A 26,706-nucleotide genomic window follows, 5' to 3' on the forward strand; every position below is an offset into this window, starting at 1 on the left:
TGAAATATCTTCAATTCTGAGATTCAGTATTTGCATGATTTATCAGTTCAATAACCCTGTCAAAAAAAAGGAAAGGAATTGGAATTGGTTTTTCTGACTCATGTAGTATCCTAGTGACCATTCCTATCTCTTTTTAACTGTTCCAAAACCATCTGTTTAATCATCTGTTCTAAAATTTTTCTGGAGACTTATGTTAAAAGTTTTCAGAAAATTCTCTGTCCTGCTGTCTAAGTTCCTTAATAGAGCTTCAATGCTTACTTACATTTACAAATTCTTTTAATTTACTTTATCCAGCCTGGGTGCCTTACACTCAAGTAAAACAGGTAAGGTTTCTCTGACTATCCCCTCTTTTTTTTTTTGGCTTTCACTTTCCTCTTAAAAATTTTTTTGATTTACCATTTTCAAAGTAAAGATTGTCTACTTGATAGAAAAAAAAGCAATAACTCTCACTCTCAATATTCTAAGTGGTCATATACAAAAAATAAAAACCGACTTCTAAGTAGTTTATTGAAGCTCCAAAGTCTCTATTTTATTACAATATTGATTTCCATCAGAAATATTAAAATAGAATTATTAAAAATGAAATAATTTACTTGATCCCATATTCTGAAATTTTTCTAGAATAACTAGGTTCAGATTTCTACCTCTCCTTACCTGGCACTTGATCCAGAACTCCTAGGATCCTGTATGTCAGTATTATGACTCCGGCAATCGTAATCCTGAGTCTGGGACATTGCAGTCTGTTGCCACAGCAATCAGTGGGATTTCACTGACTCATCCTTAGGTCTCCACCATCAAACAGGAGGGTGATAAGCTACATAAAAAGAAAAGAATATCTTTAAACAAATATTCAGATCTCTGGCCCTAAAGAACAAAGAGAAGACTAAGAACTTCAATTATGGGGGAGAAGGAAGAAATCATTTTTATTTTGTGCTTTAGGAAGCAAATGGTAGCTTACTTTTCATTCAGTCACCAAAGAACACAAAATCTGAGCACGTAAATCAGGCTCAAAGGTAGGAAAGGCTTTCCAAATAGATAAAAACTTGGATTTCCTCAATAATAAATAGCCTTTGGCAGAATGTAATACAGTAGGCATCCAAAAAGAAAGATCTTTGTATTGAGAAATTTAATTCTAACAAGCTAAACAGAAACTATTCACTCTTAACATTTCACCATTATACTAAACAAGGTACTATGTCTGGTACTATAGAGATGACCAATGATACCTGATAGGCTGGTAATCTTTTCTTCTTTGTTAAAAGGAGGGAATTTTGTCCCATTGAGAAAAGGTCAAATTCAATCCTGATTCTATAAACGAAAGTGGCAGTGTCCTCTCTAGACTCTCTCCCTTTAATTCTTAAGTTCCCCTGAAACAAGTCCTCTTCTTTTCACATGTTCTTCATAGTGTCCAGATGCATAAAGTGAACAGGAAGTTTGTGGATGCTGATTAAAAGGAAAATCCTTGGTTCAGGGCCAAGAAACGGCTATTGCTACTTTATTTCAGGTGAACATACAGGCCATTTAGACATCTGCACTGTCAGTATTATGTTATCGTTAGCTATAAAGACAGTGTAGTTTAATGTTAAGAGACAGGGTTTAGGGGTGGCTAGGTGACACAGAATAGAGCACCTGACTTCAAATAGGAGGACCTGACTTCAAATCTGGCCTCAGACACTTAACACAAAACTAGCTGTGTGACCTTGGGCAAGTCACTTAACCCCAACTGCCCTGCATTCCCCCCTCAAAAAAACAAAAAAGAAAGAGACAGATAGGGTTTAGAGTCAGGAGCCTGGGATCTTAGTGACAGCAATTCTACTTACTAGCTATGACTACTATAAAAAAAAACAGCTAACTTCTCTAAGCCTCAGTTTCTTCATCTATGAAACAGAAATAATTACACTTTTACTACTTGTCACAGAGGGTCACTGTTAGGAAAGCCCTTTGTAAACCTTAAAGTCCTACCAAAGTGGAAGCTATTTTTGACTCCCTTCAATTGTTTGAGCCAATCTTTGTCAAAAAACTTGTTTTTTTTTATATTTCCAAAGCTTCTGTCTTCCCACTCTTAAATCATCCTCATCTTTTTCCATTTAAATACTTTTAACATACTGATATTTCTTTCACAATAAATGAAACTTAAGTAATTCCTAACAAATTACTTTAAAAAATGGATTGTGACCTCCTGTGTCTTAAACTCAGGCCTCCTAGATGAAGACATGAGGAGTCAGAAAAACAATGACAGCAACAGAAATAAAGTACACAGGCTACTTGCTAAATCTAGTAGACATTTTAGGATCATTTGGAAAACCAGTCTGAGCACAAGTTCCATGAGATGGTTTAGTGTCCAAGATATCAGATTTTAATATTATAGAACCTATCTTATGCACCAGGTACAAAAATCAAATTTCAATGACATTTCAAGTACAAAATCAAAAGCAAATCAAAGTACAAAGTACAAATCAAGTACAAAGATAAATTTACATGTCTATTGTCCCTTAGGTGACCTACCCCCTTTTTCCTCTAAAAGTTTAAATCTGTGTCACTTGAAATTTCATCACTGACAAGAAAGTCACATGAAGATAGAAATTATAATGGAAAATTATTTTGAAGGAAGTGATGTTCCCATTCTAAAAGCAGTCATGCAAATGGTATTAAGTTTGATTCATGAAAAGCAAGAAATCTTCAAAAATTGTCCTACATAGAGTATAGGGTTAGATGGCTGTTCCCTTTATACCTCTATATCCCTTGAAGCTATATTCCTGTGTTCAATGTCATTTAATAAGCATTTCTCTGACTATTCATTCTTGGAAAATGCACACTTCTTTCAGTTAAGGAAATCCAAAGATGGCATAAAAATGCAAATTGTGAGAAAGTATTAGCAGCAAAACCAAAGGACAAATTGATTTATATAACCAAAAACTTAAAAATATTCTTCAATGTTAGATTATCACAATGGAAATATTTTCTTTCGAGAAAATTTAACACTGACTAGACATAAAGCAAACTGCTCAAAACTTTCATGTTAAGAAGGCAAGATAGTTATATTTTAAGAGGGAAAGGGATATTTATCAACTCTGGTTCTAGGTAAAGAAAGGAAAGGAAATTAGTGAGGGTCTCTCTCATGCTACATGGAAAGACATTCCATCAAATCCTCTAAGACCTCATTAGGTTATAGCAGTGATTCTATATTATCAAAAGCTGCATCAGCAAATTCAAATTCTATCAGTTAACAAGAATTTACTAGTCATGGAGTAAGCATTTATTAAGTGCTACTATATGCCCGACTCACAGAATATACTAAGTCAGAGGATACAAAGGCAAAAACAGTCACTCCCTCAAGGAACTCACTACTGAGAGGGAAACAATCAATCAATTATTTATATACAAATAAGATATAGATAAAATAAATGAAGAGATGATGAACAGAGGGAAGGCATTTGCATTAGGGGATAGGAAAAGACTTCTTTGTAGAAGGTAGGAATTTAGTTAGTCATTTATTAAGCACCTACTAAGTGCCAAGCACCTATACTAACCAATGGAGATACAAAGAATGATAAAAGGTAGTTAGTTCATGCTTTGAAGAAGCTCACAGTCTAATGCAGAAGACAATGTAATAAACAACTAGGTACAAAGGATAATTTGAAAATAAGCAACACAGGTTAAGATTCCAGAATTAAGAGAGATTGAAAAAGGCTTCCAAGAACTTAAAAGAGTGCCAAGGTGTGTGGCACATAGTATGTGCTTACTAAATCCAAATGAGTACATGATTTAGAAATAAAAGGTGACATCATAAGCAGATTTGAGGAGCATAGAATAAATTACCTTTAAAGGAAGAGATCATGATTAAACAAGAGATAGGAGTGTTTACAAGAAGTAAAAGGGATAATTTTGATGATGTAAAATTTAAAAAAACAATTTGGCTCAAAGTAGAAGACAGACAAAAATGGGGGGGGAGGGTGCGTGCCACGGTTAGGGAAATCTTGGCAGCAAGTTTCTCTGCTAAAGATCTGGGTTCCATGATGTGTGTGTGTGTATATGTGTGTGTGTGTATGGAATATATATATATATATATATATATATATATATATATATATATATAATTCAGTCAAATTCATGAGAATTAGAGCCATTCCTCAATTGATAGTGAATTAAAAGATATAGTAGGTAGTTTGCAGAGTCAGAAATCCAAGTTAACAATAGCCATATATAAAAATGTCCTAAATCACTAATAGAGATATGCAAATTAAAATAACTATGAAGTGCCACCTCATACATAGATTGGAAAAGCTGACAAAAAAAGGAAAATGATAAATGCTAGAAAGTGCTATAGAAAAATAGGTATACTAAAGCACTGCTTATGTAACTGTCACTTAGTCCAACCATTCTAAAAAGTAATTTAGAACTATGCCTCACAAAAGCAATTAAACTGTGTATACCCTTTCTTTTCAGTAATATTATATTTTAAGCTCTCTACTTCTTTAGAGTGGCAGCTAGGACCTAAATTCTTTCTTTCAGGCTGCTTCTAGTATTTTTTTTTTGGCCTTTTGGAGGGCAATTGGGGTTAAGTAACTTGCCCAAGGTTACACGGCTAGTTTTTGTGTGTGGGTGTGGGTGCTAAGTCTCTGAGGCAGGAACTGAACTCGGGTCCTCCTGACTCTGGGGCCGGAGCTTAACTCACTGTGCCACTTAGCCACCCCCTAGTATTTTTTTCTTGAACTGAAGTTCTGAGTTTTGGTTGTAATATTCCTGAGAGTTATTTTGGAATTGCTTTCAGGAAGTAACCTATGAGTTCTTTCCATTTCTACTCTACCTTCAGTTTCTAAGAAATACAGGTAGTTACCTATTATGACTTCTTGAAATTTAATGTTTAGACTCTTTTTCGTTGTTCATGGCTTTCAGGTAGTCAGTGCAGTAGCTGACCTTGATGCCATGTTCATCCTCATTGAAAGCATTTGACAACATGACTGAAAACATCATGCTAAAAAAAGCATGGGAACAAGCACATAGCCTTGTTTAACTCCACTGGTGACTAGGAAGGCACAACAGCATTGTCCATTATCTAAAACCCAGTCAAGCATGCTGTCATGAAACTGACGTACAATGCCAATGAACTTCTCCAGGCAACCAAATTCTGACATAATTTTCCATACACCCTCACAACTAACAATATCAAAGGCTTTTGTAATATCTAGAAGCGTTGTGTACAGACCTCTTTTCTGCTCCTGGAATTTTTCCTGGAGTTGTCAGGCATCAAACACCATATTGACTGTTCCTTGGCACTTTCTGAAGCCACATTGGCTCTCAGGTAGATGGTGCGCCTTCCAGGTGAAAGATTAGCCTCTTAAGGAGGAGTCTGGAAAGAACCTTTCCAGCAATGAGGAAGAGAGAGAGAGAGAGAGAGAGAGAGAGAGAGACACACACACACACACACACACAATTGTCATGGGACAATCTATTTCCTTTTATGAATTTATACCTATATCAAAGGCCTGTGACGACAGGCAAGTGATAAAGCAGCAAGTGTGGATACACTGGGAATTGTAGTTATAACCCTGCACACAGGAGGCCCAGGCCATAGGATTGTTTCTCACTGGAAGCAGCAGTGGGATTCACCAGCCCCCTAGGTGTTTGAGCAGCTTTTTAAGGATCGCACTGCTCACCTCCTGGTGTGTGGAAGGGGCTAGAAAAGATGTCCTAAAAATACTCCAATGGGCTGGCCATATTGTTCAAATGTAAAACATGCACTTGCCAAAAAGACTATTTTATGGAGAACTCACACAAGGCAAGCATTCACGTGGTGGTCAGAAGAAGTGATATAAGGACACTCTCAAGGTCTCTCTCAAGAACTTTGGAACTAATTGTGTGACATGGGAGACACTGGTCAGCATGGTGTGCCCACATCAAAGAAGGAGCTGTGATCTATGAGCAAAGCAAAACTGAAACAGCTCGGGGTGGCTAGGTGGCGCAGTGAACAGAGCACTGGTCCTGGAGTCAGGAGGACCTGAGTTCAAATGTGAACTCAAAAAGTTAATATAAAAACTAGTCGTGTGACCTTGGGCAAGTCACTTAACCTCAATTGCCCTCCAAAAAAACAAAAAAAAATTTTGAAACAGCTCAAAGGAAATACAGGATGAGCAAATTTTTAGTATATACCCCAAATGTTCAAATGGACTATTTGTGTCCAACCTATGATAGAGCATTCTTAGCTGATACTGATCTGATCAGCCACAGTTGGATACATTGAAACTTGATTTTAGCATTAGTGAGGTCATTTTGGTCCTCTTCAAGAACAAAGCACAACAATCAATCATGAGGGTGGGTGGGTGTGGGCGTATGGGTTGTGTGTATGTGTATGTATGTATATATACACATACATACACATACACACATACATACACAGAATAATTAGCAAAAATCTGGCTTTTGTTACCCCAACCTACACCCCCCCTACACACACACACACACACACACACACACACACTTCCTCCCCTCAAATGAAAACTGAAAAATAAAACATTATAGACATCTATAGTCAACCAAAACAAATTTCCTCACTGGACATGCTCCCCATCCACCCCCACAACAATTTTTTTGTTGTTTGCATTTTGCCCTCAGATTCCTTTACCTCTCTGTGAGAAGGTGAGTAGCATGCTTCATTATTAGTCCTCTGGAATCACGAGAGGTCATTACTGTGATTATGTATTCCTAATTCCTATTACACTGTTTGCCTTTGCCAATTGTTGTCAGATAAAATTGTTCTACTGGTTCTGTTTACTTCATTCCACATCATCATACAAGTCTTCCCAAGTTTCTCTAAAACTGTCCCCTTCATAATTTCTTACAATACAATAATATACCATCACATTAATATACCATAACTTGTCCATTCATTCCTCAACTTATGGGCACTCCCTCAGAATCCTACTCTTTGCCACCTCAAAAGCTATATATTTGTACATCCCTAGTTAGTTTTACTTAGCACGAAGTCTGCTACTACTCTACCTCCTTTCTCATTACCCCTGCATCACTCTCCCCTTTCCCTCCCATTTCCTTGTGAAATGAAATGTGTTTCTCTACCCAACTCTGTGTGTCTGAAAACACATTCTTCTTTCCTTTATTCTCAGTAGAGAATGACACTAAAGTACCAGCTGTTCCTCCCCCACAACCCTCTCATTTGTACAGAAGTCTACTTGAGCACGCTTATTATGAGAGATAATTTTCCCTAACCTTCCCTTCCTTTCCTTTTCCCACTCCTCTCGAGAGTATTCCTATTCCATTATCTTTTCATTCTTTTCTGAAGAGACCAGCTCTCAGGCCTTATTTAATTAGACTCCATGACCCCTGATGATGATATGATATAGAGAGATCATATGTATCAACTTCCTATATTTGATGTTAATAGTTTATCTTTGTTCATTTATGTTTACTTTTTATGTTCCTCTTAAGTCCTATGAACTTTAAAGTTACTATATAGCTTTTTTCTTTTTCTGAGGAAATTCAACCCAAAGGAAATTATCCAGAAAAGGAAATGTAGTAAAGTAATGTGCCAGGATCAGAGAGATCCCAGGAATAGAAGGGGGGCAAAATCAGTTACACTGACCCCAGAGGGGGTATTAGAATCTCTGTCTCAATACTCCTGACTCTGTCCCTGAGAAGTGCAGAGCTACCAAATATTTTAATTCCATAGAGAGAGGATCTAAAAGCTAACTCCCTGGTGACTCTGTGACTCTAAGGCAAAAGAAGGGAATCAAGAAGCATGGAAGATGGATGCTGTACTGTCTCTTCAGTAGAAAAAAGAAGATCTCAGATCCAGACCCTGAAAGGACAACAGGGTTGCAATGCTACAGTTGTGATTCCAAAGGTGGAACACTAAAGGGACAGAATAGGACCAACAGAAGACCACAACCCTTCAACTAAAAGTTCATAGACTCTAGCTCTCAAAGTCTGAAACCTGGAAATAAAACTATAAAACAATACTGTGAACAGATAAAGAACTATTTCGAAGTCAGGAATGAACAATTCACAAAGCAAAAAGAGGACAATAACTTCAAAATACCTAGAAGCAAAACCTTGAAGAAAAACACAGGACACAAGCACAACTAGCGTTTCTAGAAGAAATGCAGCAAGGGGTGATTTCTTTAAAAAGATTTTTTAATGATGTTATAAATCAAAAGAGAGGAGTAGACAAAAAAAATAGGAAAGAAATGAGAGAATCAAGTAGAGACTTGGTAAAAGAATTAAAAGAACAAAAAAGAAGAGGAACAAAACCTTACACAAAGTAATAAACAACCTGAAAATTAGTATGGACCAAGTTGAAGCTAATATACTCCATGAGACAACAAGAAAAATAAAATCAAAGTAAAAAGACTGAAAAACAAAATGTAATATAAATCATGTAAAAATTTTGAAAAAGAGCTCAAGGAGGGATAATTCAAAAACTGTTAGACAACCTCAAAGCTAAGACAAAAAAAAAAAAACCTCGAACACATGGACATCATATTTCCAGAAATCATAAAAAGAAAACTGCCCAGACATATTAGAGCAAAAGGACAACGTGACAATAGAATATATGAGCCACTTCCTAAAAGAAACTTCAGAATGAAAAGTCATAGGAACAACATAAACAAAAATAAAGCTTCCAGATTAATGAGGCAAAGTACAAGAAGTCAGAAAGAAAGAGTTCAAGGACTGAGTAGCCACAGTTAAAAACCCCACAAAATTTAACAGCTGACACACTAAAGAAGTGGAGAGAATGAAACAGGAAATCAGAAAATGCAAAATATATAGATCTATAACCAGGAATAAGTGAACCAGTAAAACTGAGCATAATACCAGAGAAGAAGAAACGTGGATATTCAATAAAATAGAGGACTTGTAAGAATTCCAGATTAAAAAAAAAAAAAACAAGATAAAGAAGCTTGACATTCAAATATGGTAGTCAAGAGAAATAGAAGAGGGTAAAAACAAGTGAGCATTCAAAAAAGCTGTTGTAAAACTTAACTATTTACATTAGAAAGGGAAGGAGAAATATATTAGTCTCTTTGGGACACTAATATCATTAAGAGTCATAACATGGGCAAAATAAGAAAAAGAGCTTCAAAGTGGTTTTTGATAATATTTCACAATAATATAAACAAAGAGTGAAAAACTAACTAACAAAAGTGGAGTGAATATGTAAAAACCTATTAAAAATCAAAACAGAGTTGGGGAAAAGGTGTCATTTGTACCTTCTGTTTGAACTGGCAAAAGAAGATTATAACACACACACACACACACAGAGTTTAATACAAAAACTCATCGAACTCAATGGAAGAAAAGGAGGGGAGAAGAGAAAGGGTAAAGGGAGACTCAGAAAAGAATTATTCAGTCGCCCTCAAAAAAAATACCTTAAGATTTAAAGGTAAAATTATAATAAAGGATTTAGAAGGAAAGAAAGAAAAATGACATGATAAAGAGGGAAGAGGGGAGCAAAGAATAGAAAGAATACAAGAAAAAAGAATGGAAAAAAAGTATATAATTAATGATCATAACTTTGAATGTGAATGGGATGAACTCATCCATAAAAAAGAAGACAACAGCAGAAAATGTTTAAAAGAAACACACTTGAAGCATTAAACACTCAAAATCAAAAAATACTGTGCCTCAGCAGAACACATAAAAGAAAGGGTTACAAATCATTTATTATCTCAGATAAGGCAACTACAAAAATAGACTTAATTTGAAAAGATAAATAGGGAAATCATATTTTGTTGAAAAGTATTATTAACAATTAATTATTTCAATATTCATAGTATATAAATATTTACAAGAAGACCTAAATGAATTGCACAAATTTATAAAATTATAATAGTGAGGAACCTCAATATATACTGTTTCAGAGCTAGAAAAATCTAAGCAAAAGATGATAAATAGAAAATTAAAGACCTAAGTGAAATTTTTCAAAGGTCAGGTATAATATACCTCTGGTAGTTTCTGAGTGGAAATAGAAAAAAGTAAATGAATTACTCAGATGGTCAATGCCTTCTAACAAAAACTGATCTTAGGGAATAAAATTCTCACAAACAAATGCAGAAAAGCTGCAATTTTAAATGGATCCTATACTGACCATAGTACAATAAAATTTATGTTCAATAAAAGGTTTTAGAAAGAATTTTTTTAGAACTTAATAGTAAAGAACTGGTAGGCTAAAGAATACATCATAGGGGGAAGAGCCAAGATAGAGGAGTAAAAACAGGACTTCAGCAGCTCCCGTTTCCACCTCCTCCAATACATGTAATAAATTACGCTAAACAAACTTTAGAGCTACAGAACCCACAAAGTAACAGACAGAAACTAACCTCCCACTGAAGGCAGCCCAGCAGGCAGACAGGAAGGGTCCATTGCGGCCCACTGGGAGCAGTGCCCCACCCTGCGTGACCCTGAGCTTTTAGCCTCATGGCACATTGACCAGCCGCAGCTAGAAGGACGACAGGAGAGTAAATCGCCAGCAGCTATGGCAGTTTCCAGAATTATCAACCCATAAATGCCAAAGACAAAGTGAGAGGTCAGTAACTTTGGGAATAGGGAGCTCAGGAGTGCAGCCCAACCTCTGCGGTAAAGTCAGCTAATGCGCGGCGGCAGCCACCATGTGGCAATTTCAGAGCTCCTGGCCTATGGGTTGTGGGGGACCAAGTGTCCAGTCTGAGGGATAATCACTCTTGCTTTAACCTGCTTGGATCTGGAACACTGTCTAGTGTGGAATAGCTCCAGAAGCTGAAAAAACTCCAGCAACTTGGGACAAAGCTCCCCTCTCTGGAAGCAGAGTCCTACCATGGCAAAAAGCTCAAAAGTCAAGTAAATGAGTGACAACATGAGAAAGCAAAGGAAGGAAAGCAAGCTCAGCAAAACAACTTTGGCCTCCTATTTTAGGGACAAAAAGGATAAAAGCATGGAACAGGAGGAAGATAATAAAGTCAGAAATCCTGCACCAAAATCTTCCAAGAAAAATATGAATTGGTTACAGGCCATAGAGGAGCTTAAGAAGGATTTTGAAAAAGAAATAGGAGGAGTAGAGGAAAAACTGGGAAAAGAAACAAGAATGATGCAAGAAAATCATGAAAAGAGAGTCAACAACTTGACTGAAGAAAATAACACCTTAAAAAATAGACTAACTAAAATGGTAAAAGAGTCTCAAAAAGCCAATGAGGAAAAGAATGCCTTAAAAAGCCAAATTTACAAGATGGAAAAATAATCTCAAAACCTCACTGAAGAGAATAATTCCTTCAGAATTAGAGTGGAGCAAATGGAAGCTAGTGCCTTTATGAGAAATCAAGATACTATTAAACAGATCCAAAAAAATGAAAAAATAGAAGGCAATGTGAAATATCCCATTGGAAAAACCACTGACTTTGAGGTGGCTAGGTGGTGCAGTGAATAGAGCACTGGCCCTGGACTCAGGAGGGCCTGAGGTCAAATCCAGCCTCACACACTTAACACTTACTAGCTATATGACCTTGGGGAAGTCACTTAATCCCAATTCCCCCTAAAACAAAACAAAACGCAAAAAAATATACACGACAAAGCTGAGGGGGGGGTGTTGGGGGGGGGGGGACACTAACCTGGAAAATAGATCCAAGAGAGATAATGTGAAAGTTCCTGGACTATCTGAAAGCCATGATCAAAAAAAGAACCTAGAAATCATCCTTCAAGAAATTCTCAGGGAAAATTGACCTCATGCTTTGAAACCAGAAGGCAAACTAGAGGTTGAAAGAATCCCCCAATCACCTCTTGAAAAAGATCCCAAAAGGAAAACTCCTAGGAATATTATAGGCACGTTCTGGAGTTCTCAAATCAAAAAGAAAATATTATAAGCAGCCAGGAAGAAACAATTTGAATACTGTGGGAAAACGGTCAGGATAACACAGGATCTGGAAGCTTCTACACTGAGGGATTGAAGAGCTTGGAATATGACATTCCAGAGGTCAAAGGAGATGGGATTAAAACCAAGGATGGAGGGAGGGAGCTAGGGAGAGGGGGGAGGGGAGGGCCCACGGTGGTGGAATCAAGATGGTGGAGTAGAAGCGGGACCTCCGAGAGGTTCCGGCTTCCACCTTCCCCAATTCATGTAAAAGGGGACTCTGAACAAACTCTGGAGCTCCAGAACCCACAAAACAACACAGAAATTAACCTCCTGCTGAGGGCAGGCCAGCAGAAATCGGCCAGAGCAGTGCCCTGAGAGTTTAGCCCAGGACCACGTGAGCTGGAGGTTTTAGCTACAGGGCGGGCCTGACCAATCAGCAACTAGAGGGACTCCAGATCACCAGCAGCTGTGGCCGTTTCCAGATTTATCAACACATAGATGCAAAGAACAAAGTCAGAGGTCAGTGCAGTGTGGACTTTGGGACCAGTACTTGGGAGTGCGTTGGTTTCTGCCCCCAGGGCAAGAAGCCTCTGAAATGCCTTGGCACAGCCGGCGCCATGTTTCAGCTTCAGCTCCTGGCCTGCAGACTGAAGGGGGACCAAGCGGCCAGTCAGAGGGGTCATTGCTCCTGCTTTGGCCTGCTTGGATCTGGATTGCAGTCTGGGGTGGAGGTCCTAGAGTGTGTGACCAGTTTGCCAGAGAGTGTGGAGGCTTTGGAGAGGGCACCCAACTAATATCTCTGGCAGCTGACAAACCCCAGTGTTTGGTACGAAGCTCCCCTGTCTGGTAGCAGAGTCCTACTGTAGCAAAAAGCCCAAAAGTCAAGTAATTAAGTGGCAACATGACCAGGCCAAGGAAGCAAAGCACAGAGAAGAATCCAACATTAGACTCCTATTTTGGGGACAAAAAGGAGCAAAGCATGGAACAGCAGGAAGACAGTAAAGTCAGAACTTCTGCACCAAAAGCTTCAAAGGAAAATACGAGCTGGTTACAGGCCATAGAGGACCTTAAGAAGCAGATAAAAGAAGTGGAGGAAAAATTGGGAAGAGAAATGAGAACGATGCAAGAAAATTACGAAATGAGAGTCAACAAGTCTGACTGAGGAAAATCACACCTTAAAAAAGTGACTAACTCAAATGGCAAAAGAGGCTCAAAAAGCCAATGAGGAGAAGAATGCCTTGAAAAGCTGAGTTTGCTGGATGGAAAAAGAATCTCGGGAGCTCACTCAGGAGAATCATTCCTTCAGAATTAGATTAGAGCAAATGAAAGCTAATGACTTTATGAGAAATCAAGATGCTGTTAAATAGATCCAAACAAATGAAAGAATAGAAGGTAATGTGAAATATCTCATTGGAAAAACCACTGACCTGGAAAATAGATCCAGGAGAGATAATTTAAAAATTATTGGACTACATGAAAGCCATGATCAAGTAAAGAACCTAGAAATCATCCTCCAAGTAATTCTTAAGGAAAATTGCCCTGATGTTTTAGAACCAGAAGGTAAAATAGATGTTGAAGGAATCCACTGATCACCCCCTGAAGAAGATCACAAAAGGAAAACTCCTGGGAATGTTATAGCTGGGTTCCAGAACTCCCAGATCAAGGAGAGAATATTACAAGCAGCCAGGAAGAAACAATTTGAATATTGTGGAAACACAATCAGGATAACGCAGGATCTGGCAGTTTCTACACTGAGGGATCCAGGGGCCTGGAATGTGATATTCTGGAGGGCAAAGGAGCTGGGATTAAGGCTGGGAATCACCTACCCAGCAAAACTGGGTGTCATGTTTCAGGGGAGGATATAGTCATTCAGTGGAATACAGGACTTTCAAGAATTCTTGACGAAGAAGCCAGAGTTGAATGGAAAGTTTGACATTCAGATACAAAAAGCAATAGAAGCTTGAGAATGTAAACAGGGAAAAGAAATCAGAAGCCACTTATCAAAGTTGAACTATTAATTGTAACTGATGAAACTTTTCTCAGTATGAAAATAGTTGAAGGGTACAGAAATATGTGTATATATACATATACATATATATATATGGCTGTATCAGAGGGTATACGGGCATATGAAAACATGTGAATGTTTGTATATATGTTTACAGGCATACATAGATAGAGGGCACTGATCCAATTTAATAGGAAGGGATGATACTTAAAAGATGGAATTAAGAGGTGAGAGAGGAATGTAATGAGAGGAGATGAGAGACAATGGGGTAAATGATCTCATTTAGAACAGGCAAGGGAGAGTGGTTACAATGGAGGGGAAGAATGGGAGGGCAAAAGGGAATGAGTCAGTCTTATTCTCATTGAATTTGGCTGGGAGACAGAATGAAATACACACTGAGTGGGGTATCTCACCCTACAGGAGAGTAGGGGAGAAGGGGATAAGAGGGGGGATGATGGAGGGGAGGGCAGGGAAATTGGAAGCATCCACTTTTGAAAAGGGATGGGATCAAGGTAGAGAATGGAACAAGTGGGAGGTGGGATAGGAGGGAGGGAAATGTGGTCAGTCTTTTACAATATATCTACTATGTTAATGTTTTGCATTAGATACACATGTACAACCTATACTGAACTGCTTATCTTTCCAGTGGGGGTGGGTGATAAGGGAGGAAGGGAATGGATCTGGAATTCAAGGTTTTAAAATCAAATGTTTAAAATTACATATATATATATATATATATATACTTTTATTAATACTATTTTACATGTAATTGGGAAATTAGATATACAGGCACTGGGGCATAGAGATCCACCATGCCATACTGGAAAAGTTGAAGGGGGTATGGGAGAAGATATGGGAGACAGTAGATTGGAGGAGGAGATATCCTGTGGGATTGCTATTTTGGGGTGGTGGGTAGGGGAAAAACGTGGAGAAAAACTATAACTCAAAATCTGGTGGAAATGAACGATGTAAATCAGAAGTTTTTAATAAAGCATTTGAGAAATGAAAAAAACAAAAAACCAAGGATCACCTACCCAGCCAAACTGAGTATCATGTTTCATGGGAAAATATCGTCAGTCAATGGAATACAGAACTCAAGCATTCACAATGAAAAAAACAGAGTTGAATAGAAAATTTGACATTCAGATACAAGAATCATGAGAAGGTAAACAGAGAAAAGAAATCACAAGGAACTTATCGAAGTTCAAGGCAGGCAACTCCTACTGAATCCACCAAACAGTCACCTGTATTCAAAGGCAGACAGCTCCCAGTTCCTTGTCCAGCTCTCAGTCTAAGTCCTGCTCCACAATGAAGTTCACAAGGTCCCATCCATCTCAAATCCTTCACAATTTTTGTTCCTGGGAATTCAAGGCTCAACCAAGCCACAAACAAACAAAGTCTTAGCATCCCAGCCATGCTTCCTTAGTCTTCTTCAGCTTCTTAAAAAAATCAGAATCACCTTATCCAGCCTGGGGAAGGGGAGGGGCTCCTGGGCTCTCTTCAGTCAGTCTCCTGGGATCCTCTTCAGAAGAAGCTCTGCCACCAAAAGTTCTCAGGATATTCTGACTCAGTTCTCGATTCTCATTTTTCTTCTATAGCTGCTCTGCCTCCAGATGCTGTTCTTAAGAAATTCTGACTGCCCCTTCCTGAAGCTTTTCCTTATATACACACAGCATTAGATTCTTCTTTCAGCCAACCCCTTCCTGCTATGTCAGTAACAGGAGACAGGAGTTCATACCTTCTGTTTCCCCAACAGAGGCTTGACCAATTACTAGGTGCTAAGTACATTCTACCTTTGCTTAACTGGAAACAAGGTGCTAAGTACCTGCTTACTTGCCAATAGAAAACCGGGTAATCAAATTCAAATTATATTACCATTACAGACTTCTGAAAACCAAAAGGAATTATTTCCTATGAAATATGAGTCTATGTAATCACTCAGTGATAAAGAAAGTACCTGATAACCCAAATTATAATAAAGGATCTCAGGTAACCTATCAGTTAAAGCCTCAATTGAGATTAGACTACTACACTTACACCTCCATTAAAGTCCCCAGGGAAATAAAGTCTCTTTTAAGGAAACTGTCCTTGAAGCAGAAATGATTTAGACTTCGCTGCAATATTTGAAATGCTACCTGGGGGTACCAGACCCACATGGCCCAAACGTCTGAGAGAGAAAGACACTGTCCTTCTGTGGATGTATCCAAAGCAGCCACTTGTTATTTAGCAAAACACTACCTGGGAAGCATAAGTGGTCACTCACACAAGCCTCCATAATTGCAGTGAAGGGAAGGAATCCCTGAAAAATATTTCTACACCTTCTATAATATCCATACCTCTGGAGAAGTGTATAAAGTGTTAACTTACTATAAATTCATCTTAATTAAAGGCAAAAATGTGGGATTAGGGTTAAGCCAAGGGCAATAATTGGAATAGAGCTTAAATAAGACATTTCCTTTATACATTACAAATATCAAATGAAATTCTTCTCTTCTCTTTTACCACCTTTTGATTAAAAAGAGGAAGGATATATGTGTATAAAGAAAAAGAGTTATATAGGAAAAAGTATAAAAGGGCAGGCTAGAGGAAAATAAACATTTAACAATCAGAACTCTCCTTACAAATGGAATTCACCCACAAAACAAAAGATAGCAGAATCAATTAGAAAACAATTCAGCAATATGCTGTTAACAAAAAAATACATTGGAGACACAAAGATCAATAAAGAGTTCAAATGTTCAAGAGTTTCAAATGAAAACTGTTATGCTTCAACAGAACTGAACAAAGCAGAAGTAACTGTCATGATTTCATATAATGCTACCACAAATACAGACAAGATAAGAATAGATAAGCAGGGAAATTATATTATCCTTAAAGAAAATGGCAATCAAAATAAAAATTTAATATATATAAACAAAATAGCATTGCTTCTAAATACTTAAATGAAAAGTTAACTGAAGTGGAGGGAGAAATATACAGAAAAACTATGAATACTGTGGGATCATAATGTGCCCCCTTTCTAAGTTAGATAAATCTGACCAAAAGACAAAGAAAGCAGCTCTGAACCTTAACAGGTTTTCATAAAAAGTGCAAAAATAGTTATGTAATTCATAATTAATAGAAACAGAATCTAATTCACATACTTCTCAGTTGTATCAGCACATTTACAAAAATGGACTAATATACTCCGGCATACAGACCTCACCAAAAAAATGTAAAAAAGCAGAAATACTAAATATATCACTTACTGATCACAATTCAATAAAAATCATGCTCAATAAATATCCCCTAAAAAAGAAATACAAAGTAATTGAACTCTACCACAATTGCAAATAATAAATTATGGACAGCAAAGAAAATTATAATGAAGAGACAACACACAAGAACTTTTGGGATGTAGCAAAAACAGTTCTTACTGGAAAATATGTATCTCAACGTTTTCATCAACAGAAGAAAGAAATGCAAAATCAACTAACTGGGTATAAATTAAACAACCTGAACAACAACAAATCAGAACTCTTTAAATAACAAAGTAGAAATTTAGAAAGTTATAAGCAAAAATACAATTGAATTAACAAAACTATGAGTTAGTAGGAAAAAAAAGTAAATGTGATTAAAAAAAAAAAAGAAAACCAAACTGTTTTTGACAAAATTCAGCATCTGTTTCTTTTACTAAAAGGCAAAGGAATAAATAGAACTTTTGTCTATGTAGACCCAAAAACAAATGTTACATTTAATAGAAAAAAGTAAAAGGCATTTGCAATAAGATCAGGTGTAAAGCAAAGATTCCTATTATCACTACTACTCTGAAATATAGTTCTGGAAATGCTAACTGCAGCAAGAGAAAAAAGAAAAATAAAACATATAAGTAAAGGTAAAGCAGAAATAAAAAGTACTACTTTTTACAGAGCATGATAATTTACTTAGAAAATTATGAAGAGGGGCAACTAGCCCTGGAGTCAGGAGGACCTGAGTTCAAATCCGGCCTCAGACACTTAACATGTACTAGACATGTGACCTCTGGCAAATCACTTAACCGCAATTGCCCTGCCTTCCCCCCTCCAAAAAAGCCAAAAAAAAAATTTATAAAGAGACAATTAAAATTAATTTAAACAATTAACTGAGCAAAGCTGCAGAGTGGAAAATAAATCTACATAAATCATTACCATTCCTTTATGTCATCAACAAAAACTCAGTTGGAAGAGCTAGAAAGAAAAGTTCCTTTCAACATAACTACTAAATATAAAATATTTGGGAGTGTATATACCAAGATGAATCCAGGCACAACATGACTAACTATAAAACACTATTCACAAAAATAAAGAAATACAAATACCTACATAATTAGTAGATTTAATTTTATAATTTAATTTAATAATAGAAAGCCATTGATTGCTCAAGGGGAAGTCAGGGCAAAATAAAAAAGTAATACTAAGTTAACTTATTCAATATTCTACCAATCAAGCTACCAAAGGAATATTTTACAAGAGCTAGAAAAAAAAATAATGAAATTCATATATTGGAACATTAATGATCAAGAATCATGAAAAAAAATGTAGGAAGGAAGGGGACATATCAATACCAGATATTTAAGGAAACCAACAGTATCACAGTATACAATAAACCAAAAGATCCCAATTACTACAGGAAGCACTTGACTTTTGTCAAGTGCTTTTGCTGAGAAAACTGAACAGTCTATAAGAAATTAGATGTAAACTACCTAAAACCGTGTGCAACAGAGATCTTTACCCAAATAATACTCAAGAGACTTCTCAAGGTAGGAAGCAGAAAAAAAAATGGTTTATTATGATCTCGAGAAAGGACCACCCTCCCTCTGACAAATGGTCAGGGAGGAGAAGCAATTTACAAAAGGAAAATGGCGAAGTTATAAAGCCCTAATTCGGGATTCTTCCCTATCCCGCTTCTGATCCTTTTTTTCCATTGGCTAGAAGTCAGGTGCACAATCTAAGTGTGGCAATCTACCTCAAGTACTGGAACAAGGAAACAGTAGACCACCCAATGTACATTTGAGAAAGCACTTCTGTCTTTATTTGGCATATCTTATACTGAGGTGTCACTGAGGAGAGGGGTGTCTCCCTACTCTGAGTTTTGAGTCCTTGTCAATCATGTGATTTCTAGTGAAGGGAAACTTGGGCCTGTTTCCCACAAAAAGCCTTACTAGATTCTAGAGTACAGTTTGAGAAGTTTCCACGTCTTTCACTCATTCTGTATACCAAGATAACCTCCAAATGAGTACATAATTTAGACATAATAGATAATGCTATCAACAAACTAGAGGAGCAAGGGAGAAATTACTTATAAAGGTAAGAGTTTACAACCAAAGGATAGAAAACATCTAAGATAATAAAATGTTGAATTTTGATTTTATAAAATTTCCAAGTTTTTGCACAAATGAAAACAATGCAGGTAAAATTAGAAAGGAAACAGGTAACTAAGAAGGAATCTTTGCAGCCAGTTTCTCTGATAAAGGTCTCATATTAAAAATATGTAAGGTTTTGAAAGGTTTATATTCAAAATATGTAAGTACTAGATTGAAATTTTGTAAGACTTAAGAGCCATTCCTGCAAAAGACAAATGATTGAAATATATGGCAGCACTTTTCACAGGAAAAAACCCAAGCTACCCACAACTATATGAAAAATGCTCTGTGTCATGAATAATTATGGAAATATATATCAAAGCAACTCTGAGATTTCAAGTCACTCATCAGCTTGGTAAAGATGACAAATGAAGAAAATTATGAATGATGGAGAGGAAGCTACAGAAAAACTGGCATGCTAGTTGCTGTTGGTGGAGTTAAGAATTGGTCTAGCCTTTTTGGAAAGCAATATGATAGCCTTAATAGTTAGGTCTTTACTGTGAGCTAAACTCTACTTTCTTATAATTTCTATTCATTTATTTTGGAGCAATTTAGAATATGGTAGTACAGTATTATAGAAAAAATAATGACTGAACAGGGAATTAGGAGACTTGGTTTCAAATCCTAGTTTTGTCACTCAGTCTTAGACTTTGAACATGTCGTTCAAATTCTCGGGACTTTGCTTTCTTTGCTACTAAACTGCTGAGGTCCCTGTCAGTTACAAATCCTGTCCCACTGATCCAAAATCTTCTTGTTCTCTCTTTATTTCGGGAACTGTGTACCTCTTTTATTGTCAGCAATATCAGAGTAGGATTCCAATACATGGTCTTTGGCCATGCTAAAGCTGACATAACAATTAACATTGAAACCATGGAAACTTTAAAAATAAATTTATTTTTATATGCATTTGTACTGCATTAGAGCGGAATGGAAGAAGCATCTTTATACCTTCCAGTCCCAACTGAAGTAAAATTAAATTAAATTAAACAATCAAAACAAATTCTCACATTGGTTATGCTGAAAAGTGCATTTAAATTCCTCAATTCCCTGGCAGGAGGTGAAGAGATGCATTTCAGTATCAGTCTTCTGGGATAGGGGGGTTATTGTTGCACTAATCAGAGATCTAAAGTCTTTCAAAGTTTATTTTCTACATAAAGTTGTCATTATATAAATTGTTCTACTTCTGTTCATTTCTTTCTGCATCATTTCACAGAGTTCTTAACAGCTACCTCTTAAACTATTTCATTTTTCAAGGAACAATAATATTCTGCTATATCCACATATCATAATTTCTTTAGCCATTCCCTATTCCTATTAAGGAAGACACTCCCTTAATTTTCAATTGCTGGCTACAATGAAAAGAAATACTATAAATATATTTGCAGATTATTTCACAAAAATACAGTTTAACAACTGCAGGGGACCACAGCAGGTATATAGTTCAAACCACATCTGAATAAGAGAATCATATATAAGATAGGTCATAGATATAGAGATAAAAGAGATATCTAACCTAACCCCTTCATTTTGTAGAAAAGAAACTAAGACACAGAGATTAAATAAAGAGTGAATAAGAGAGCACCTCATTGTCCTTGTTGAACTCAAGTCATCTGACACAGGTGAACTACATCCTTGATTATTGAAAAAACTGGCAAATGGGGTGGCCAGGTAGCACAGCGAGTAAGAGCACCAGCTCCAGTGTCAGGATGACCTGGAGATCGAATCCCGGACTCAGACACTTAGCACCCACCCAGAAACACCTGGCCGTGTAACCTTGAGCAAGTTACTTAACCCCAATTGCTTAGGGGCGGCCAGGTGGCTCAGCAAGTAAGAGCATCGGCTCCAGTGTTGGGATGACCTGGGATCGAATCCCAGGCTCAGATACTCAGCACCACACCCAAAAATAACTGGCTGTGTAACCTTGAGCAAGTTACTTAACCCCGACTGCTTAAAAAAAAAAGAAAAGAAAGAAAGAACTGGCAAATGTTATTATTACTGATCTCCTGACATTAGTATCTGAAAGTTTTCCAGCTGGAGCAAAGGGAAACAAGGGAAGTCAGGCAGTCTTGATGGATCAGAGACAATAAAGAAGTTTAAGAAAGAAATAAAAAATAACAGAAGTGCTTCCTAAAGGTAGTTACTTTGGAAATGTGAACATATTTAAAGCACCGTGGAATAAGGAAAGGTTTAAGAGCACATAAACAAGAAAAATACTATAGTTTACTTTTCAATAGCTGGTCAGTATGATGGTCACTTGAAAAACTGCTTAGGAACTTCAATATCCACATGCACAGTCCCTCTAAACACCCTGACCATATAATTTCTCTACCTCCTCAACGACAAAACTGTTCCTCTTCCAGCTCACATCTTCTACACGAGGGCATGGTCCTAGCTTAGTCCTCATCATCTTATCAAGTCCCAGCATGGAAAGACCTCATAACTGTATCATGTCAAGAATATGCTCTACAGTATCTCCAAAAAAGCAGTCATCTAAATCAGTGATGTCAAACTCCGCCACTAAACTATACATAAGGATCCCTACTGGATGCATATTGACTCAGAAAACAATAAATTTAAACATTAACTTTTTTTATTATAATTTTTTCAAGTATTTCCAAATACATTTTAATTCTGTTCTCCAAAACTCAAGAATGCTGCCAGCAGTGTATTTAACACTTCCAACCTAGACTTCACCTGAAGACCTCTTGAAGGTGTGTATTCCAACACAAATGATCTCACTTTTATATATAGCTCCAAGTGTTACAAAATGTTTCCTAATATTAAACTTAAATCTGCCTCTCTACAACGTCTACCTGTTGACCACTGCTTTGCCTCCTGGGGCAGAGGAGAATAAGGTTAATTCCTCTTCTATATGATAGTCTTTAAAATAAATCAAGAAAAAGATATTTTTCTTTCCTTTCACTTTCTAAGTCTTTCCTTCTCTAAGTCAAACACTAATTCCTTCAATGATAGAGAACAGTCTCTCTAGAATGTATGAGGGGCACATAACTCTACCAATTCCAAGATCTGACCTATTAAAATTCAACCTTCCCATACTTCCTCTCTTTACTCATCTCTCACTGATTTCTCTTTTGTGCCTCTTTTATAATGAGATAATTTGATCCATTCTACTTTACCTTCCCCCTTCTCCCAGGGCATCCCTCTTTCTCACCCCTTAATTTTACTTTTTTTAATATCATCCCATCACAATCAACTAACACCTGTGCCCTTTGTCTATATCTATATTCATTCTAACTGCCATAATAATGATAAAGTTTTAGGGAGAATAAGTATCATTTTCCCATGTAGGAATGTAAAAAGTTTAACAGTTTAACCTTATTAGGTCTTTTATGATTTTGCTTTCATGTTTACTTTTTTATGCTTCTCTTGAACCTTGTATCTAAATGTCAAATTTTCTACCAGTGGATTCTTTCCATTTCTATTTTATCTTCTGGTTCTAGGATATCAAGGCAGCCTTCCTTGATAATTTCTTGAAAGAAGATGCCCAGGCATTTTTGGGGGGAAGGGGGGGCTAATGCCTTTCAAATAGTTCAATAATTCTTAAAATATCTCTCTTGGTTCAATTTTCCAGGTTTTCCAATGAGATATTTCACATTTTCTTCTACTTTTTTCATCCTTTTAATTTTAATTGTATCTTGATGTCTTATGGGGTCACTAGCTTCCATTTGCCCAATTGGAATTTTTAAGGAATTACTTTCTTCAGTGAATTTTTTTACTTCCTTTTCCATTTGTCTAATTCTGCTTTCTAAGGAGTCCTTCTCTTTGATAGATTTTTGTGCCTCTTCTGAGCCATTTGCCTATTCTGTCTTTTAAGGTGCTGTTTTTTTCAGTATTTTTTGTGCCTTCTTTACCAAGCTGTTGTTTTTTGTTTTGTTGTTTTGTTTGCATCACTCTCATTTCCCAATTTTTCCTCTATTTTTCTTATTTGGTTTTTAAAAAACATTTTGAGCTCTTCCAGGAATTTTTTTGGGGGTGGGGGCTGATACCAATTCACATTTTTCTATGAGGATTTACTTCTAACTATTTGGATATTTTTCTCTTCTGAGTTTGTGTTTTGATCTTCTTTGTCACCACAGTAATATTTATTTATTTATTTATTTGCTTTTGGTTTACAACATTTCAGTTACACAATCCCTTGAGTTCCAAATTTTCTCTCCCTCCCTCTCCTCCCTCCTCCCTCCCATGGTGGCATGCAATCAAATACAGGTTCTACAAATACCTTCACATTAAACATTAGTCAAGTTGTAAAGAAGGATTATAACCAATGGAGTGAACAATGAGAAACAAACAAAACAAAACACAAGATAGAGCAAGTAGTTTGCTTCAATCTGCATTCAGACTCTGTAGTTCTTTTCTATGGATATGGATATCCCTTTCCATTATGAGTCTTTTGGAGTTGTCTTATAACCTTGTATTGCTGAGAGGAGCCCAGTCTATTAAAAGGTAGTCGCCACACATACAGTGTGTCTGTAACTGTGTACAAAGTTCTCCTGGTTCTGCTCTCCTCACTCCCCATCAGTATATATACATCTCCAAGTTATGATGAAGTCCGTCTGCTCCTCATTTTGTATAGCACAATAGCATTCCATTACACTCATATACCACAGCTTGTTTAGCCATTCCCCAATTGATGGGCATCCTCTTGATCTCCAATTCTTTGCCATCACAAAAAGCCGTGCTATAAATATTTGTGTACATATGAGTCCTCCTCCCACTTGTATGATCTCCTCAGGACACAGCCCTAGAAGTTCACCAGAGTAACTTTCTATGGTTAGGTTCTTTCTTTACTGTTTGATCATTCTTCTCGCCTATTTCTTGACTTTTAACTTTATGTTAAAGTTGGGCTCCGCTCCTGGGGTGAAGCAGGTACTGTTTGAATCTTCAGGCTTTTTGTTCTGTTGTTTTCAGTGCTAGTTCTGGGAGTCAACAAGTTTTCAGTTCTTCTGAGGTGGTGTACTCTAGGAAAGTGCAGTCACTGCTCTCCTGGACTGTGAGTGACAACAAGCACTCTTTTCCTCCCTAGAACTATGTCGAAGGACCCTGCTCCTACTAAGTGCTTCTCCTCCCCTTGGGACTGGGAGCTAGAATGATATATGGGTAATGCAACAGAGTCCTGCCCCTAGGGCCAGTAAAGGGTCTGCCTGACCCCCTTACTATCTGTAGGCTGAGAGCCTCGGAAGCCACAGCTGCCCCCTCAAGGCCTGCGACTGGCTTGCTCAGGTACAGCTTTGCTGACATGGCCTGCTGGATTTACGCTCTACTCTCATCTCAGTGAGACAAATTTTTCCTGCCAATCTTCTAAATTGTTTTGGGCTGGAAAATTATTTCATATCATCCTTTTGTTGGTTCTGCTGCTTCACTATTCATTTTGAGGCAATATTTTTTTTTCTTTTTGGAGGGAAGAGGACAGAGCAATTGGTGGTAAGTGAGTTGCCCAAGGTCACACAGCTAGTAAGTGTTAAGTGTCTGAGGTCAGATTTGAACTCAGTTCCTCCTGACTCTAGGGTTGGTGCCCCTTGAGGCAATATTTCAACATTGTCTGGAGGGGAAATTTGGGAAAGTTCACTTAAATCCCTGCCTTTACTCTGATATCTTGGCTCCATCCCCTCTATCTACTTTCTTGATGCAAGCCATACAACAAACTTTGCATATTCTATTACCAGGGAAATTTTTAGAATAAGAAAGGAAAGCATTCCTTTGTAAGGAACAATTTCCTTAAAACAGGAACAAATTCTTTAAAAACTCATTTTTACTTGGTCAGATTATTCAATTTAGACATGGTGTCATTTCTGGAAGGTCAGAGGGTTGAGCCATTTCCAGTAATATTGTCAAAGTATTCATTCTTCTGTGGCATCATTTCCACAGATTTTTAAACAGCAATATACATTCTGTCCCTCAAAATAAAATCTTTGGACTGCATGGAGATTAAAAAAGATACATATATGTATATTATTTATGTCTATAATATAGATTTTTTTGAATCAATAATAGATTATGAGCATTCTTGGGTATGTTTGAGTAGGTATTCTGCAAGGAGGAGACAATGTGAACACTACATACTTATCAAAATAACAATAACTTAATGGAGAAAGCAGGACAAAGGACTAGAGAGGATTAATATAACATGCACTCTATATTATATACATAAACTTTAAGGTTGTTTCATTTATTAAAAGCATATGTAGCCACCACCATACTCATTCACAGAGTTCCCCAGAGAATGACTACCTTGTCTTCAAGTTACTTTGTTGGGTCTGCACATAGAGATACAACCATGCTTATCCATGGCCATCATCTTGCCATTACCTTGTCACATCTGTACTCTCCCAACCAGACCACCAGAGATCTTGCCTTGGAGGAGCTAAGCTTTGGAACTCCTGCCCTAAATTTGTGCCACCCACATTGACTCTGCTTAAAACCCAGCTAGCAACCATTATTTGTGGGATAACTATTATGGAGATACAACTATTATGGAGAGGCAACTGCCTCTATAGGCATGGCAGCCCCCACCTCCTTAACCATTACTTCTATTGAAGATCCAAAAAAAGGTTCTAACCACCAAAATCCTTGACATTGTCACATGACTCATCATCAGAAAAGGGCTGTGTTATGTATGCAAATGACAGTAAAAAAAAAATTTAACTGCTACCTCTTTTGCCACTACATACTACACATCAACCACTGCACCTTTATATTTGAATTGAAGTTTCAAGAAATTTCCTATTATGTGTTGTTTCTTCCATTAGAATATGAGCTTCTTGAGAGGAGAAGCTATCTTCCTTTTCTATTTATAAAATGTTATATGCACGGTGTTATGCACATAGTAAGTTAGTAAGTTCTAAATAAATTCTTTGTCATTCATTCATTCATTCATTCAAGGCAATGACTTATAGTGTGAAAAAAAAAAGGTACAAAAGCCAAGATGAAAGTGCCATTAAGTCTGCATATTATTTATAATATAAACATGTAATAAAATGCTAGATCCAAATATTTTATCAATTAATAAGCTCTTCTTCTATAAGCACTCTTTCAAATCAATAAAAGGAAAACTTGTCAAAACTGAGAGACTATGCATTAGGCTCTAAAGATCCAAGATTCTGACTTTTTTTGATTTACACAGGAAATGAATTCCATAAAACAGGGTTTTTTCTATTAAAAGCTCCATTCTCTTTCTGGAAATGGTTATTTTCTACAACTTCTTAAGTATATCAATTCAAAAACAATATAGACTGATGTGAATTTAGTCTAATGGTCCAAATACCTATCTTCTTCTTTATCTTCCTTGCTCTGACTCTGAGATTACCTCCAACTTTGGGCATTCTGAAAGGCAGAGAAAATATCACTTGGATATGGTAGGCTATTACTCAGGGAAAATTCTTTGCATCAGATATCTGTTAAAACTATGATATTCCTTTGTATTAAATTTCTCAGAGAACTGCCTATTAAACATCTTAAAGCAGA

General features: G+C 36.9%; 1 protein-coding gene across 4 annotated transcripts in view; it reads right to left on the bottom strand.

The window, feature by feature from the left end:
* Positions 1 to 26,706, bottom strand: part of ARHGAP39 (Rho GTPase activating protein 39) — a 418,348-nt gene that overhangs the window by 292,164 nt on the left and 99,478 nt on the right. For all 4 annotated transcript variants that reach the window (XM_069100947.1, XM_069100944.1, XM_069100945.1 and 1 more), the window contains exon 2: positions 655 to 814. In XM_069100947.1, the coding sequence (XP_068957048.1) occupies positions 655 to 734 (80 nt within the window). In that variant the 5' untranslated portion in view covers positions 735 to 814. The remainder of the gene's footprint in view (positions 1 to 654; positions 815 to 26,706) is intronic.

This window comes from Petaurus breviceps, unplaced genomic scaffold, assembly GCF_028583685.1.
Source record: "Petaurus breviceps papuanus isolate PSGF00001 unplaced genomic scaffold, PetGlider_PUasm1.0 441, whole genome shotgun sequence".
In the NCBI taxonomy this organism is placed as follows: Eukaryota; Metazoa; Chordata; class Mammalia; order Diprotodontia; family Petauridae; genus Petaurus; species Petaurus breviceps.